Consider the following 18,401-nt stretch of genomic DNA (forward strand, 5'->3'; position numbering starts at 1 on the left):
AATAACATGAAAATGGATTTCTCATGCCGCAAGTGACCTTGCCGCGAAGGTATTAACCTGTTGAATAATTTAGCTCTGTAATAGCAAAGTTATTTCTCACCACAGAGGGGAGGGAGTTTCATAAAGTCCAAAAAAAATTAAAACTGGTAAACATTACACAAGGAAGGCAATAACTCATTCAACATGCCAATAGGGATCGGTACCGGTATCCGGTGCCACTATGGCAAAAACGGTAGTAACGAGACCGAAAAGCAGCGCACATTTCGGTGCTTTTTTTTTCCTGAGATGTCATACACTTTGGATTCTAGCCCTTCATTTTACGTTTTCAAGGATAGTAGGCGGGCCCAGGTATGTACTACTTTTAGAGCAGAGCTACAAATAGCAGAAAATCCCACATTTTGTTTAAACATGGGCTGAATGCTATGCAGGGTAATATCTGAGCTCATGTCGTGGTACAAAACACCACAAAAATCGTTCCTATTTTCACACGTGAAGTCAAAACTATCTAGGAAGTTGAGTATATTGGATGTTTAATGGTAGAAACAGACTTTTTAGACTTCTAGAGACTGACTGATGTTAGTTTAAATCAAATCTGAATCCAATGTGCTTATCTGTCTAGTTGTGGTCTGCACAGATGTCAGGTTTTTAAAAATAATTAAAGGGCGACAGTGTGATGTTTTGTATTTATTTATTTCCTTTGTTTTTCCTTAAAGAAATTTGTATTGAAATAAAAACAAGAGCAAGGGCTTTTATTTTGTCCTGATGAAATCCACTTTACTATACTTGACATTCTTTTTCATTTATACAGATATGCAGATATACTACATGTGTAACATTCATTTCATTGTTTAAATGTTTAATAATAAAGTACATGAATAACTTGAGCTTATTATATATTATAGTAAAGTAAATTTCCTATTAACTAGGCAGGTCATTCTCTTTCTCTTGACAACGCTGTCTTTAAATATCTTTAAATAAATGTCTTTAAATAAATATATAATTCCCTATATTCCTATCTATTCCAAACAACAGTAGTAAGTAACAAAGTTTCAAATTTGTCTTTCACTTTGACTTTTAATCTATTAACCATGAACAAGAGGTCAGAGGTCAAATGTGGTACGATACCTTAAATCTTTCTATGATACTTTCTGTATGTGGTCCAGAGATGGGGAACACCGCATAGTCTGATTACTTTTTTCAAGTAACGAGTAAAGTAAGGGATTACTATTGCAAAAAAGGTAATTAGATTACTGTTACTGTCCTGTAAGCACGCTGCAGTACTGTGGTACTAATCCGCCGTGATTTCGTTTGCGCGAGTGTCTCGTTACAATGATGTAAGCGAGTGCGGCGTTCGTGGCAACAGCTGTGAGCAGATCAAAAATGGATAATATAACGAGTGCGGGAGAGAGTATGACCGTGCAGCGTTTAGAGCGTGGAAGTACTGACCTTACTTTGAGTTTGATTCTGTAAAAAGTGACAAAAACATTAGCATCTGCTGTACACTGTGTGGGAAGAAAACTTCTTTTTACAGCGGAAAAACGCCTAAACTTCCAAGCAAGCACCGGGTACGCAGCCACGGGAATGCGAAATTCACAGAGAAACTCCAAGATTCTTCCACTGACATGCGGCACACCTGCACCAGGGCAAACCTCCGCCTGCCCCACTCCTGTTAAGCAGGGTAAAACAGGACCGCTGAGTGTTTGATTTTATTTATTTTCTGCTGTGTTTTACATGCATTTATTTGAAAGACTGAGTGTAAACACAAAAAACAATTTTTATTTTATGTGCTGGAATGTGCAGAAAATAGGTTTAAACAAATTTCTTCCAGTCAGAGAATGTTGCATATAATTTAATTTTTGCTTGATGCATAAAGTTAAAAGATTAAAACTAACTAGAAAGCGAAAATTTCAGAAGAAATTTTAAGTGTGCCTATGCCGCCGCTAATCAGTGTAGTTTGCCATTCAAACGGCTACAGAGAGCAAAACTCAGCAGAGCAGCCATTCTCCACCATGAACTATGGTAAAAACAAACACCGCTCGCGCCTCACAGATGACAGCTTACAGTTTTGTGTAAAGATGAGGTGACTTCGTACAGCCCCGATTTGCAGACGCTGTGCGCAGAGGTTCATGAGCAGACCCGACAATGTTTGCATGAACACGCTTTGAAGCATTACGTTATGGACCACTTTTCACACATAGTTGCTGTACCCACACAGCTGGCTGTAGCTTTTCATCTCACAGCCCGACACATACAAAAAAAAAAAACCAGCCGAGAGAGCACAGACTTTACGCCTGAGAGGCGTGATTGCAGATGCCGCTGAGGTGGGGCCACCTCACGGTGGTAGCCGGCTAGCAGCAACATCGTGAGAAAACTGTTGCTAATATGGGATGTTTTGACAAAACGAGCAGATTTTTGACGTTTACACACCTACATTCTCGCCTGAAAATATCTTAAAAGTTTATTTTGTGACCTAGAAACACGAATAAGAGGAATATATTAAACGAAGTGGCAGCTGCCATTGTTTGACTCGGTAGAGGCGTGCTATGAATTGTGGGATATGGAGTGTTCCACCAAGCATACACCCTTGCGGTTACCGACTTCCAGGCCATACTCAGCACAGATGTTCTTGTATATTAGGCCGGCCACTTGGTTGTGGAGTTTCCTGCCTGCTAGCATCTTTCACCCAACCTTTACGTGCTGGATTTTCTCAGGGGCATCTTTACACAGCCTGCACCTGGGGTCTTGCCTGGTGTGATAGACCCCAGCCTCGATGGATCTGTGCTCAGAGCTTTTCTGTGTCTTCTCCACACTTTGACACTACAATCCAGCTGCTAAAGGCAGAATCTGTATTCATTGCTAAAATTTCTCCTCACGCTCATGCTTAGTGCACCTGTCGCTGACGTCGGTGCTTATGGGCTTGATGGACTGTCTGGACAGAGCACCATTGGCAAAATCATCCTGCAAACTTTGACTGCAAATCTGTAGCAGACCGCTTATGGTTTCTAAATGCAGTCAGTGAGCGGAAACTGTCTTCTTGTGATGCCAAGTTTGAAGTTGCCCTATGGCACGGGCTCTATCCACATCAGTTAAATGTAGCGTGCTTGGAGCATGTGATCGCTGCACCAGGGTCCGTGCTCACAGGAGATACTAAGTAGGCACCAATCAGGCACTGGATTGTAAGCACCTGGGGTACCTGAAGCTAAAAACAAGAGTCAATAGCAGAATAAGCTGTTTAGCACTGGCAAAGAAAATCTGATAAATTTTTTATGGGCATAATCCACATACTCACCTATGCTGCTCAACGCATGAATACATTTTCCTTACAAACATGGCCCCATTTAAGGGCAAATAAACAGACTTTCTGTTAGAGTCAAATTGTTAAATGTTGCCATTCTTGTACTTAAATCTGTAAGTCTTAGTTCAAACTGTATGATCAAAGACATTCCTTTGTTTCTGACCCCCTCCCCAGCCTGTTGAAAGGTGGGGGAGGCTGTAGTGTTTTATTAAAGGCACATCCCAGGTGAAGGTTCTGTTTTCTTGTTTAGTAAATTTTCTGCTTTCATGACCCTTTTGGTGAACAGGAGGTCACACAAATGCACCCCCCCCCCCCCCCACACACACACACACACACACAGTGTGTGTTTTATAACCATAGGGTTTTTTTTATTTTTATAATGGGTGTTTGTGTAAATTGTGTGTCACAGAAATAAAAGGCTGATTGTTCTTTGAAGTGGTCTGACACCGAGGACAGAAGGGCTGCTCTGAGATCCTTCCTTTGCTAGCATGTGAAAAACCGGTTGAGCTGTTCGTCTTGCTTCGTTAACGGGAATAAGTCTCTAAACCAGCGGGGCCTGTGGAAGCGCAGACCTAACACTTTCCAATAGCACAAGTTTTTTTGCCAAGAAGAAGTGCAACAGCAAAGAACTGATTGCCCAAATATAAGTTTCCTTACTTTTTCTATGAAGTTTATATGTTTGTAAAAATAAAGTAAACCATCTGCTCTAAACAGGTTTACATAGACTCAAGATTCCTTTTATCATTTTCTTGAAAATGTGTTTTTGGGGTGTTTTGCAAAACTGTAAGTTTCCTCAGTCACACACTTTTTTTCCTTCAGTTAAAAAAACTTGCAGATCTGGCATATTGATCTATCACAGGTTTGATAGCTTATCTCTGGACAGTCAGCTTAAAGAAGAATTTGCAAAGTTCATTGTATTTATTTAAGATAATTTTTGACAGCCACAGCTGTGGCACATAAATTATTTTTATAAGACATTTATCACAGACTACAGACTGACAGAATTACAAGAAACACCTTTTAGTTATCGTCCTTTTTAGTCGTCTGAAAATTTCATATAAAAGCATACGTTTATCTGTTTTAAAGACACAGATAATTTAAGACACAATTACACAAGTAGATATTTCAAGAAGACAGTGTAAACAAACATTTAGGGCAGGGGTAGGCAACTCCAGGCCTCGAGTGTTGGTGTCCTGGAGGTTTTAGATGTGTCCATGATCCATCACAGCTGATTTAATGGGCTAAATGACTCCTCAGCATTTCTTGAAGTTCTCCAGAGGCCTGGTAATGAACTAATCATTTGATTCAGGTGTGTTAACCCAGGGTGCGATCTAAAACCTGCAGGACACCGGCACTCGAGGCCTGGAGTTGCCTACCCCTGATTTAGGGGCTGTGGTTTCACATGTTGCTCCACCTATCATGCGTTAGAGTCACCTTCCAGTAAGTTTCCAGGTCACTTACCCAGTATATGTACTCGGACTAGCACCAGTATGTTTGAGACTCATACAACCAAAAACTGTCTCCTGTTTATTGTGTGAATGCCTCAAGAGATCCTGTTTCTCTTTAAACTTTATTGGGTGGATGCCGTAGGCATCCACACTATTGAGATCCTGTTTCTCTTTATTCTTTATCCTTTATTATTCTAGTTGCTCCGTTTCTTTGCCGCTTAACTACTCCCTCAGTTTTCAGCCGATTTTTACCATTCAAACTCTAAACTGTTCTGCTATTTCTGCTTTCGACTGCTATATCTTTTGGTACTTATTACTATTATACTTTTTAAAATATTACACTTTTTTCCTTTAATTTGTCCCATTGAAATGAATGGGAAACTTCTACAATTCTGCTAAAACTTGCTTGTCTTTGAAACTTAACTACTTCCTCATACTTTCACCTAGAAACTCCATTCAAACTTTAAAACGTTCTCAGATGATTGGGCTATTCCTGTGTGATTCAGCTTTTTCATATCTGTTACCGTTTTCATGTAATGACTCTTTAAGTTTTCAGTTACAACTTTGTGATTTTTCAGAAAATACATGTGTTGCTATGGTTGCTATGCAATTAACTCCCACTGCACACTCGTCCGTTCTGAATTTTCTCTTCATGTCTGAACAACTCCTTGCTACTCGCTCAATTTCCACTCAACTTCCACAAATTATACATCAAAACGTAGGTATTTTTGCTGGCTTTAAGACAGTGTCACTATAATTATTGTGAGAGTTACGTTTTTTTCACAATTTGCCTCGAAGTGACACATGGTCTAAAAACTCCCCATTCAAAGTCTATGGGGAGGTTGTGAAACTCAGAGCTGAAATACTGAAACTGAAGGCATTTTCAAATCGTCATATCTCCTTAACGAAGCAAAGTTAAGACATGAGGCTTGTCCCTGTATATCTTCAGACACTCCTGACACTCACAATTCAAGAATTATTTTCTCACCTATTACCGTTCTGAGATGAGTTAGACTTGTTTGAGGGGTGGAAATCTGTCCTCCTCTCATTTTTCAAATTCCGAAAATGAAGCCGTTTCTTCTCTCGTCATATCTCCGCGACGGAGATACAAAGAGCTATGTAAATCGCAGTCAAAGTACACCAAAGTCCGCTGATTCACCCAGTGCAAGAATTATGCTTCTATCCCACCTAGTTTTTGAGTTACACGACGTTTTGTAACTCCAAAAAACGGCGTTTTTCGCGTCTCACCGCGATCTAATTCTGACTCCTCATCACCCTTTTTTTCAAAGCGCCCGCCCCCTTAGAGGTGGCGCGATTGGTAATGACACCGCTCTTCAGACCAGAGGTCGTGGGTTCGATTCCACCTTGGCCCACATGTTTTTTTTTTAACTACAAATTTATACACTATCACAGACCGGTAATTCATATTGATAATTTATTACAATTCTGCAAAGTTTAATGATTTTAGCAGCTTTTCTAATATGGACCTCAGATTCTGGTTAACAGTCTATGGCAGAAATACATACAAGTACACAGCCTGATGAAGCAGACAGAAGCAGTACCTCTGATTGGTTCCGCAGTTTCACCTCTTATCAGCACAAATCTCACCCTCTTCTGCTGTTTTCACCTCTTTTCTGCTAATTTGAGCTTCTGTTCCACAGTGCACTCAGCCTCTTCTGCTGTTTTCATTAGAATTTTAAGCTTTTCCACCTTTTTTCAGTTACGTGAGAACCAGTTTGGCTCAATGAGTAGCTGAAAAATATCAGCCTCTTCTGCTGTTTTAGCAGGATTTCAGAGTTCAGCTTTTTCACTTGTTTTAAGCACAAATTTCAGTTTCTTTACCTCATTTCACAACAAAGTTCTTCCTCTTCACCTCTTTTCTGCTAATTTGAGCTGCTGCTCCACAGTGCACATTTTCCCTCTCATCATATCTTTGCTTGTGACCAGAACTCATTTGGCTCAGAGGGTAGGGCATCTGTCGTGAGACCCGGTGGCAGAGGTTCGAATCCTACCTGTGACAGCTGCTACACATGTTCACTGCTTGCATGCGCTCTGCTTTCTTGACACTCTCCAGTGTGTCATTACACATACAGCCATCTTCAGCAAGCACTTCTGCTTCTACACTTCTTTTCAACTCGGCTTTTTGCTTCTTTACCTCTTTTCAGCAGAAATTATTCCTCTTCACCTCTTTTCTGCTAATTAGAGCTCCTGCTCCACAGTGCACTTAGCCTCTTCTGCTGTTTTCATTAGAATTTTAAGCTTTTCCACCTTTTTTCAGTTACGTGAGAACCAGTTTGGCTCAGTGAGTAGCTGAAAAATATCAGCCTCTACTACTGTTTTAGCAGGATTTCAGAGTTCAGCTTTTTCACTTGTTTTAAGCACAAATTTCAGTTTCTTTACCTCATTTCACAACAAAGTTCTTCCTCTTCACCTCTTTTCTGCTAATTTGAGCTTCTGCTCCACAGTGCACATTTTCTCTCTCATCATATATTTGCTTGAGACCAGAACTCATTTGGCTCAGAGGGTAGGGCAGCTGCCGTGAGACCCGGGGGCAGAGTTTCGAATCCTACCTGTGACAGTTGCTACACATGTTCCCTGCTTGCATGCGCTCTGCTTTCTTGACACTCTCCAGTGTGTCATTACACATACAGCCATCTTCAGCAAGCACTTCTACACCTCTTTTCAACTCATCTTTTTGCTTCTTTACCTCTTTTCAGCAGAACTTCTTCTGATTCACCTCTTTTCTGCTAAATGTTTAGCCTTTTCACCTCTTATTAGCACAATACTAAGCAGCTTCTGCTAATTTCACCAGAATTGTCAGTCTCTCCACCTCTTCTTTGTAAGAATCAGTTTGGTCCAGTAAGGTGAGACGCCGCCTATAGATCAGAAAGGCCAGGTTCGAATCTCGCTCAGGGCAATGTTTTTTGTTTTTTCAACTTTTTCTGCTTTTTTCAGCAGAAATCTTCAGCGTAAGGCATCCACACAGCATTTTCGCAGGAAATGCAATTTTTTCTAGTTCTACCTTATTCTAGTTGCTCCGACCTTTGCTGGTTAACTACTCGCTCAGTTTTCAGCCGATTTCCACCATTTAAACTTTAATCTGTTCTGCTCCCTATGCTAATGCCAGCTATATCTTTTGGTGCTCATACCTTTCATACTTTTTGAGATATTAAGCTTTTTATGCCATTTTTTGGCAAATCCCACTTATGACAAAAAAAATATTTCAGTAAACAGTTCAACTTTTTTTTTTAACTCTTTTCAACACAAATTTCAGCTTTTTCACCTCTTTTCAGCAGAATTTTCCATTTTTCAATACTTTTCAGCACAAATTCCAGCTTCTTTCGCTGTTTTCACTGCAAACTTCAGCTTCTTTACCTCTTTTCAGCAGAAATTCTGCTAATTCACGTCTTTTCAGCAGAATTTCTAGTTTCTTGGCCTGTTTTCAGCAGAATTTTCATTTTTTTCAACTCTTTTTAGCAGAAAGTTAAGCTCTTTCACCTGTTTTCATCACAAATCTCAGCCTCTTCTGCTCTTTTCAACAGTTTTCAGTTTCTTTACCCCTTTTCTGCACAATTTTCTGTTTCTCCATCTCTTTTCAGCAGAAAGTTCAAAATGTTCACCTCTTTTGAGCAGAATTTTTAGCTTTTTCACCTCTTATCAGCACAAATCTCAGGCTCTTCTGCTCTTTTTGTCATGGTCCTGGGCCATGTGGGCCCAGTATTCTTAGTTCTTTGTATTTTTGTATTTCGTTCCTTATTTTAGGCCATGTTTTCTGAGTTGCCCTCTTGTGTTGTTCCCTTAGTGTTTTCCATTCGTGGCTTTTGCCCCCTGTGTGCCCCTCTGTGTATCTGTGAGCCCTCGTCTCTCCTTATGTTTTATTCCATGTTTCCCCAGCCCACTATGCCCGTGCTCTCTCTCTCTCCTCCTGTTTGCACCTCTGTGTACTTCCTGTTTTACTTTGACAGTCTCCCGTCAGTGTTGTTTACTCCTGCCATGTCTTGTTATGTTTATCTGTGTCAGCTGTGTTCCCATGTGTGGCCACTTCCCCTGATCATCCCTCTTGTGTATTTAGTCTCTGTGTTTCATGTAGTCTGTGTCGCGTCGTCTGTGTTATCTCCCCTACCCCTTGTCATAGTTCCCCAGCCTCAACTAGTCCTAGTTTGTACCTTGTTTAGCCATAGTTTTCCCAGTCTATGTTCAGGTTTTCCCTCAGTTCCTTTGCTGCCTTGTTCCTTATGTTTTCGGCCCTAAATAAAGGCTCGCCTTCTGTTAAGTCCGGTTTTGTGTCCTCACCTCTGTTTGCTCTTGGGTCCTCCACTCACTCCACACGGTCTGCCCCGGCGGTCCGTGACACTTTTCAACAGAATTTTCAGCATCTTCACCTCTTTTCAGGACAATTTTCAGTTTCATATCTTTTCAGTCACCTGAGAACAAGTTTGGCTCAGTGAAATGAGCAGCTGCCTTGAGACCAGTTGGCGCTGGTTCAGATCCTACCTGTGGTGCTTGCTGCACGTCTTCCATCCTTGAACTCTCCCTGCTTTCTTGACACTCTTCTGTGGTGTCTTTCAAATAAAGCAGAGTTCAGCTTCTACACAGTGTTTTCAGCGGAGTTCTCCTTCTGCTGTTTTCAGATTCCACTACACGGCATTCACACTGCATTTTCGCAGGAAATGCAACTTTTTCTAGTTTATTTTACTTTTAAGTTATTACAAATGGAACAACAGGACCGGGGGATAGGAAAGAGAAAGACAAGAGAAACTGTGAAAAAGAGAGGGAAAGAAAAACAGAGGGGAAGAGAAGCAGAGAGAGGAGACACTAAAAATCCACTAGATCACTTGCTGGGAAAACCCTCTGAAAACATATGTTTCCACAGTCTTGAATTCACAAGAATCAGCCTGAATGTCCCTGTACACTGCCCGACACGGTAAGAAAACTGTTTGATTCCACAGCTAGTTAAAGCCTCCACTATCCACAGTGCAGAAGCCTGACTGCTCCCCCTGTGTGCAATTACAGTGTATTAAAAGAACAGTACATAAAAATGAAATAAGCAAGAAAGTACTACTTCACAATAAATATTACACTAAAACAGGATTGTAAAGTAAAAATTAAATTCCCCATTATCGTACACTTGCCCATATCCACAATAATTCATATCAGACTTATTACTAAAAATACATTCTGTGAAATGTGAGTAAAGTAAGAGAAATTTACAGATCTTTATCTTACTCAATACTGTTGACCATAATATTTTATTACAGTGATTAGAGCATGCTGTAGGTATTAAAGGTAGTGCTCTCGTTAGTTATGGAGTTCTACAGGGTTCCGTAGCAGTATTATTAGAAAGCAAAGCATACATTTTCACTTTTATGCAGATGACACCCAACTTTACATACCGATGAAGCCAGATAACACACACTTATTAGTTAAACTGCAGGAATGTCTTAAAGACAAAACGACCCGGATGACCTCAAATTTTCTGCTTCTAAATTCAGAGAAAACTGAGGTTATAAAAAAATCGTCAAAATATGGTCTCTAACCAGATGGCTACTCTGGATGACACTACCTTGGCCTCCAGTAACATTTTGAGGAATACTTTTTGAACAGGATATGTCCTTCAAAGCGTACATTAATGTAGAAGGACTGGACCCAGACACACAGTGTACGAAACGTTTCTTTTTATTTCTCGACACAGCAGTGTACTTTTAAGGTTTGGCACACACGATTCTCACTGGAGGTGTCTCCTGGCGTTGCGCACACCTTCTAAAGCCTTTCCTCCTCTCGTGAGTGTCACGACTCACTCGATAAATCTTTTAATAACACATAGTCGGGAGGTCTGCACGGCTTCAGGGCGCACCACGTGATAATCAATTTCTATCACTTGGCTGTGCCTAGAATGTTATCACAAGACTGCTCCAGTGGAAAATCTCCCATAAAGTGAACCTCCCAAGCTGGCGGGACCTTCTAGTGAGGCTATTAATGGTTGTAATCGCATCCCTGCATACTGCCACAACAGTTTATTAGACTGGCCAATCCATACCCAGAATTAGGGGGAGCGACAGGCACGAGCAAACCGCACCCTTAATCCTATGTGTTTTGTCCTTGTATTTTAATATCAGTGGCACAATAGGATACTTGTGAATATCACCATGAACACATCTCACTTCCATCCATTCTGCCTCCAACAATGCCCCACGGCGCGGCAACCGCAACCAGCTGCTCCAGGTCCCCCATCTGCCGGTCCAGCTATTCCCACAACTGCTCCATCTGCTTCTGTTGTGCGCCCGCCTGATCACGGCTCACGGTCGCCATCTCTGCCAGCATCTGAGCCAGGATTTGGAGTGGCTGCGCCTGTGGCGCGGCCTGAGGCTCGGACATACTCCACTGGGTTTCAGCACCACTGTACAAGGACCGGACCCACACAAACAGTGTACGAAACGTTTCTTTTTACTTCTCGACACACAGCAGTGTACTTTTAAGGTTTGGCACACACACTTCTCACTACAGCTCTCTCCCGGCGTTGCGCACACCTTCTAAAGCCTTTCCTCCTCTCCACTCCAGCATCACTGACAACAGTAGAGAGCTCATCAGTGCCACACGACTACCTGTCCACTCACCTGCCTGGCACTGCCCCTTGAACTCGCTGCGCCACCCCTCCCCTGCAGCTGAGCCAGGGACCACACCTCCACCACAATTAAACATACATGTAGGACTGTTTTCTTCTATTTACACAATATCTCCAAAATTAGAAACATCCTGTCTCAGAACGAAGCTGAAAAACTAGTTCATGCATGTATTACATTTAGGCTGGACTACTGTAATTCATTATTATCAGGGTGTCCGAAAAAACTTCAGACAGGAACTAGAAGGAGAGAGCATATTTCTACTGTACTGGCTTCCATTCATTGGCTTCATTGGCAAATCCAGAATCAAATTTAAAACCCTTTGCCTCATAAAGTCTTCTATAATCAGGCTGCATCTTATCTTAAAAACTTCATACTACCACACCACCCCAATGGAGCACTTTGCTCTAAGACTGTGGTTCTGAGGTTCTGCAGTTTTGTATACTGGTCCTCAAGAGGAATCACATTTATATGATGTTTGGTCAATGCTGGACAGATCTCAGCAGTTTTTTTCTCCAGCAAATGGATTGTATCTTAACAGTCCTCGTCCCGATGCATTCTCAGCATACGTAGCTCATCCTCCAGGTAGGCAATCCTATTAATCAGAGCATCTTTCTCTGTCTGAGCCTTCTGATCTGCCTGCCATTGAGCCTCCTGCACCTTCCTCTCATACCAGCGCTCCATCTGAGTCGAGACCGTCTCAAAGAAATACTGGGTCACCTCAATGGCATGCATGTTGTCCCTCTCCTGAGTAAACGTAGGCTGGCCTCCAAAGACCTCTGGAGGCCTGACCTTTATGTCCCCTCTCAATTTAGTCCTACCCTGAAAATATTTCTTCTGGTGCTTCCCTGTATCACAGTGTCCTTCCTTCTCTCTGATCCCTATGTCATTTCTGCTGCTGCAGCGCCGCTCCGTGGCTGGAGAGAAGCTGCTGGATCTTTGGCTCCTGGCCCCACTCCTCATTATGTCCACATCATTCAGCTCCTGGTTCTTGCTCTTGGTGTCAGCAGAGGTCACAGAGCGCTCCTTTGGCCGAACCACCTGAACAGATGATGGGGGGTTCTTGGCTGCTGTGGGAGAGTCATCCTCAGTATTCTGATCCTTATCACCATCTGTACAATTCACAAGAGGTTCAGCCAACATTAAGCTTCACGGTACCCTGCTGTGCTTCTAAATTCAGATACAACTGTATTTGGCCCTAAAAATCATGTGTGTGTGTTTTTTTAATCCTGTTGGCGTTCCCCGAGCCTGGTTCTTCCAAAGATTTTCATCCTGCTTACTCATGAGCGAGTGTCTGATTGGGGGTTTTCTCTGTATTATTCTAGGGTCTGTACCTTACAATGCAAAGGTACAGACCCCTGAAGCCTGTCTGTTGCTGTATAAATAAGATTAGAATAGAACCCACTAGGCAGCCTGATAATTAGCATGCAATGCAAATCTGCAGTCACGAATAGCATGTAGCATTTTCTCTGTTGTATTTTCATGGTGTGAATAGACCTATAAATGCTGTATAGAATTCCTGTTTTTTCAGATTCCAGAACTGATGCCAAATTTGGGTGGGAATGGGTAGGAATTATATAATTGTTCATTTTTTATTATTTGTTTATGTATACTGAAGATACTTGCTGTTTTCTTTTGCATATCACTGGCCACTTAGCATTTAGACATTATCAAGACAGACTTTGATGACCAGCTGTTCTGAATTTTTCAGAAACTGCTGGGTTACTGGGATTTTCCCACACAACGATACACAGAAAAATGTGGAAAACAATTTTGTGAGCAGTTCTCTAGGCACGAATGCCTAGTTGAGAATGGGCAAACTGAGTTCCTGAAACAGTAACTCATTACAACCAAGGTATTCAGAAGAGCATTACTGAACAGTGTACACATAACATGTGGAACCTTGAAGCAGCTGAACTACAGCAGAAGACCACACCAGTTATCACTCCTATCAGCTCAGAACAGGAAAATGAGGTTTCATTGGATTCATTTTATTAATTTACAGGGTCGCTGTTTTAAATTTGATTTGAAGCTTCTTCTTTTTTTTCTTTTTTTTCTGAAACAAAACAAAGCATCTTTGTTTATGCTGATTTGTTACCTGGAGAGCTCTCCACATGAACAACAAAGTAGTGACTGGCTGTGCCACCCTCTGCCACACTAGACTCTTCCCGGCTGAACTCCAGGAGTGGAGGGTCACTGTGGTGCTCAAGGCACTGGGAGCTGCCCCCTTGTCCAATGGGCACCACAGCGAAGGGTGCTACATTAGCTTCGGCCACAGTAGAGGAGTGCTGTAACTTGGTGCTGCTGGGCTCTCCTGTGACACGGCCCTCCATGTTCTGCAGTTTGGACAGACACCAGCTCTTCAGTTCACTGGCCAGAGCTGTCTGCTTAGGGGACACAATGAACCACACACAAGAGTTCTATTAATGACAGAAGAGCTCATTAGATCAGTTCCCATTCATTTAATGCATACACTGTCCTAAAAGTAGATTAAAAGAAAACAATGATGTAATCTTTAATGGAGTTCATCTATTCATCATTATATCCTGACATCCACCTAATCCAGCACATTAGTCCCGTATAAGATCACCTACTGAGATTGAAAAGTTGTGTACAGTTCAGTTTAATTAATTGTGCACAGGTCAACTGATCAGGTCCCCTGCTTGCAGATATACGGGCACTTCAGCATACTGTGGACCAGTACAGAAAAAGAATGATAATGCTAGCTGCAGGAGTCAATAGACATACTGAAGCATATATTACTAAAAGAAGTAGAGACCAGACAGAATTGCACCCTATTAATATTACAGTGCCTCTTTGTACAGCATCAAGCTATAAGAGAAGTCCTGGAATCTCTTTGGATAGACCGTCTCTAGATTCAGCTCATGTGAACATGATGCAGTTGACAAAATTTTATACGTAATATATCGAGAACATCTGACTAGTTTAATGTTCTGGGGTTCCACAGCCAGCTGAGTGCGAATGAGGCAGTGAAATGACTCTGGGTGGAATGTGCTAATGTAATTACACGGCAAGATATTCCTCTGCCTTCAACAGCATCCACATCCAGTTTATAGGTTCATAGAATGTGATCTATAATTGTGAGCATTTGCAATACTGTTATTTCAATTTAATTCAATTGAATGTTTGGGCCCACTGTGTAATTATTAGTATGAAAATCATGACGACTTAAGAAATGCTTAGAAAAATTACAGTAACATCTATTCTACTTCACATACTTATGACTTAAAGGAATGGGCCACAGCACCAATAGCTTCACATTCACAATTAAAACAACAATTCTATTTTGTTGGCTAGATGTAATAAAACTATAACAATTGCCATGAGGGCACTGGTTACCCTGTGAAACATTCCAATAGAGCACTTCACTCCCAGACGCTGGTTTACTTGGGGTATCTAGGATATTTAAAAGTAGAATGGGAGGCAGAGCCCCTCTTTTGTGGAAGCCTAACAATAGGTTTAAACTTTCCTTTTTGAGGAAAGCATAAAGTTGGGGCTGGATCAGGTGACCTTGAATCCTCCCTTAGTTATGCTGCAATAGGTGTAGGCTGCTACAGTTTCCCATGATGCACTGGGTGCTTCTTCACTTACCTGTGTGTTTACACCACTTTGCACTTAATAATTAGTTATTATTCTCTGGCTTTCTTGCACAGCATGTCTTTTGTCCTCTTCTCACCCTCAATTAGTCACAGCAGATGAATGCCCCTCCCTCAGCCTGGTTTTGCTGGTACTCCTTTTCTGTTACTTTTACGTTAGCTGTAATGGGACACACACCTTCCAAAAGGTTCAGCTTTTATCTCGTCCGTCCACAGAGTATTTTCCCAAAAGTCTTGGGGATCATCAAGATGTTTTCTGGCAAAACTGAAATGAACCTTTATTTTCTTTTTGCTCAGCAGTGGTTTTCGTCTTGGAACTCTTAGCCTGCCATACAGGCCATTTTTGCTCAGTCTCTTTCTTATGGTGGAGAAATGAACACTGACTAAGGTCAGTGTTCATTGAGGCAAGTGAGGCCTGCAATCTTTAGATGTTATTCTGGAGTCTTTTGAGACCTGTTGGATGAGTTGTTGCTGCTATAACCTTTCCGGACTGAGAGATCTCAATTACTTTGTTTGTCATTTTTTCCTGAATTTCGATCGCAGCATGATGTCTGGCTTTTGAGGATCTTTTGGTCTACTTCCCTTTGTCAGGCAGGTCCTATTTAAGTGATTCCGAACAGGCGTGTAGTAATCAGGCCTGGGTGTGACTAGAGAAATTGAACTCAGCATTTCAAAGATGTGATACACCACAGTTAATTTATCTTCTTAATTATAAACACCTTCATTTAGAAACTGCATTTTGTGTGTACTTGTGTTATCTTTGCTTAATATTTAGATTTTTTGTTAATCTAAAACATTTAAGTATGACAAACATACAAAAAAATAGGAAATTAGGATGGGGGCAAACACTTTATCACAGCACTCAATGATGATGCCCAATTTCGATAGCTTGTTGTGTCCCAATGTCATGCAGACCCCGGTTAACATTTTCTATTGCCTTTGTTTGATCTGGAGATTACAGTAAAAGGTCAAATATGTTAAATTTCCTTTTTCTTCATGAACAAACTTCACACACAACAAACATCATTCTGTGATGGCTTCATACACAGAGCAGTCAGAGTTCCACAGTCAGAGGTATCCTGACAGTGTTACCTGTCTCTTTTCTGCTTCACGTCGTTCCTGCAGGGCCCGTTGCTCGATCCTCTTCAGACAGCTGCTTCTCTCTGCTGACGCTCTCTCCACTGTCATCTTGTCAAGAGCCCAGATCTAATCACAGACAACAACGTGAAAACAGGGCTGACACCGTTAAAAAGATAAAGGATTTATCTACTGTGCTTCCTATCATTTTACTGCATGTCTGCATTCAAACCCTGCTGTCACACAGGCTAAAGGCAGAGCTTTATTCACCTTCATTCTACAAATGCATTCAAGTTTAGGCTTCACTAAAAACCCAAGAATAGACAGACATCCTTGTTCTGTTTATTCTGTTCTGTCACAGTTTTACAAAGGTGTATTAGGGCCACATTAAGAAAAAAAATTGAGAATAAAGTTTTATTTCAAGAAAACAGTCATAATAAAAAGCCAAAATGTGCACATTACAGTTACTGTTTTAAGACAAACTGTCAATGCTGCCATACCCTCTACAAAATGACTCGTGTAGAAACAAACTTGGTGAAACAAATTGATCGGCTGTTTTGTGATCGAACATACATTCTCTTTATTGCACGATGGTGCAATCTGTTCATTACCATCTGTCCATATTTTGTTTTGTACCAATCCACTCTTCCCTGTTTGTGTGTTTTTCAGTCTGACCACATGCATCCTCTTACCACACCGTGTTTATATGCCAAAAGAGAAATCATTTCCTTCTTTGTAACTAAAACCAATTCTGAATTTTTTATTCTCATGTACTAATATTATTTTATTATTATATGAATATAGCGCAAGGTTCAGTTACCTTTGTACAAAAATAGTTGGTAGAATTGTCCTTCAAGGAGCTACTTTTTACTTTCTTACTTGGAGTACATTCCAGAGCCTGCACTTTTTCACTTTGACTTGAGTAAAAAAAGTTGCTTCAGTACTTCAATCTTACTGGAGTAGCTTTCAACCTCTTTACTTCTACTTAGATAAGTAAATTCTGTACTTTTGCTACTTCTGCAGACAACACACACACATAACACATAAAAATAATTACTCACACTAATAGGAGTAACTAAGGTGCATCCGGAAAGTATTCACAGCGCTTCACTTGTTCAACATTTTGTCATATTCAAAAATGAATGACATTAATTTTTCACATCAAAATTCTAGACATAATACCTTATAATGACAAATTGTAAAAAAAAGTTTGCTAGAAATTCTTTTAAGTTTATTAAAAATAAAACATTTATATAAAAATTTATATATAACATGTACATGTAGCCTTGTTATTTTAGTGAAGCATCTTTGGCAGCAATTACAGCCTTAAGTCTTGAGTATGACGCTACAAACTTGGTACACCTATTTTTGGACAGTTTCCTTTTGCAGAACCTTCCAAGCACCATCGTGTTGGATGGGGAGCATCAGTGCACAGCCATTTTCCCATCTTTGCAATTCAATTCAATTTTATTTGTATAGCACCAAATCAGAAGAACAGTTCCCTCAGTGAGCTTTACGTTGTAAGGTAAACCCTGCAATAAAAAAACAAACAGGCAGAGAACCCGCAACAATCAATTGACCCCCTATGAGCAAGCACTTTGGCGACAGTGGGAAGGAAAAACTCCTTTTTAACAGGAAGAAACCTCCGGCAGAACCAGGCTCATGGAGGGCGGCCATCTTGACCGTTGGGAAGAGAGAAGGAAGACATTTCTCTCTCTATGCGGCATTCTGAATCAACTGAAGGCTTTTCAGGGAGTAGGACAGCCTGATAATAATTATAACAATGAATTACAATAGCCTAGCCAATTTACAACAGCAGGACTCTAAGTTGTAGAAACATCTGACAGATGATTGGTAGAAACAGGATTCACCTGAGCTCAAATTTTGAGTAGCAAAGTCCGTGAATGTTTATATACTTATGTGTGTGGTATATTTTGGATTTGTATACATTTTTTAAGGAATTTTAAACAACTTTTTTCACTTTGTCATTATGGGGGTATTGTATCTAGAATGAGGTGAAAGTGAAAATGAAGTTAATCCATTATGGAATTAGGCTGTAAGATTTTAATATATGGAACAAGTGATGTGCTGTAAATACTTTTTTTGGATGCACTATAACTTGCTTCCATTTCAACAATCTGTCAACAAGGGGATTCCCAAAGACTCATTAGCAGAAAACTTGGCATATCACGACTTGGTGTGCAGTACGCCCTTGAAAATGTAAGAAAACTTGGAAAAGTGGAAACCAAAAGATGAAGCCAAAAGGCAGGCCTAAAAAAAACCTAGACGGTAGATGAACAGTATCTAAAAAGCCTTAGTCCTTAAGGAATTAATCTGGCCGTTC

The 18,401-nt window shown here is 40.8% G+C and overlaps 1 protein-coding gene across 5 annotated transcripts in view; it reads right to left on the bottom strand.

Annotated features, from left to right (window-relative positions):
- Positions 1-9,401: 9,401 nt before the first annotated feature.
- Positions 9,402-18,401, bottom strand: part of ankrd6b (ankyrin repeat domain 6b) — a 77,319-nt gene continuing 68,319 nt past the window's right edge. For 3 of the 5 annotated variants that reach the window (XM_086263002.1, XM_086263001.1, XM_086262999.1), the window contains exons 14-16: positions 16,073-16,186; positions 13,462-13,750; positions 9,402-12,475 (exon numbers count right to left, since the gene is read on the bottom strand). In XM_086263002.1, the coding sequence (XP_086119128.1) occupies positions 11,898-12,475; positions 13,462-13,750; positions 16,073-16,186 (981 nt within the window). In that variant the 3' untranslated portion in view covers positions 9,402-11,897. The remainder of the gene's footprint in view (positions 12,476-13,461; positions 13,751-16,072; positions 16,187-18,401) is intronic. The other 2 variants (XM_086263004.1, XM_086263000.1) reach the window with 1 other exon arrangement.

This window comes from Aulonocara sp. 'chitande type north' Nkhata Bay, linkage group LG15 (genome assembly GCF_057382095.1).
Source record: "Aulonocara sp. 'chitande type north' Nkhata Bay isolate Kocher_YH1m ecotype deep benthic linkage group LG15, A_spYH_male_GT1.1, whole genome shotgun sequence".
NCBI lineage: Eukaryota > Metazoa > Chordata > Actinopteri > Cichliformes > Cichlidae > Aulonocara > Aulonocara sp. 'chitande type north' Nkhata Bay.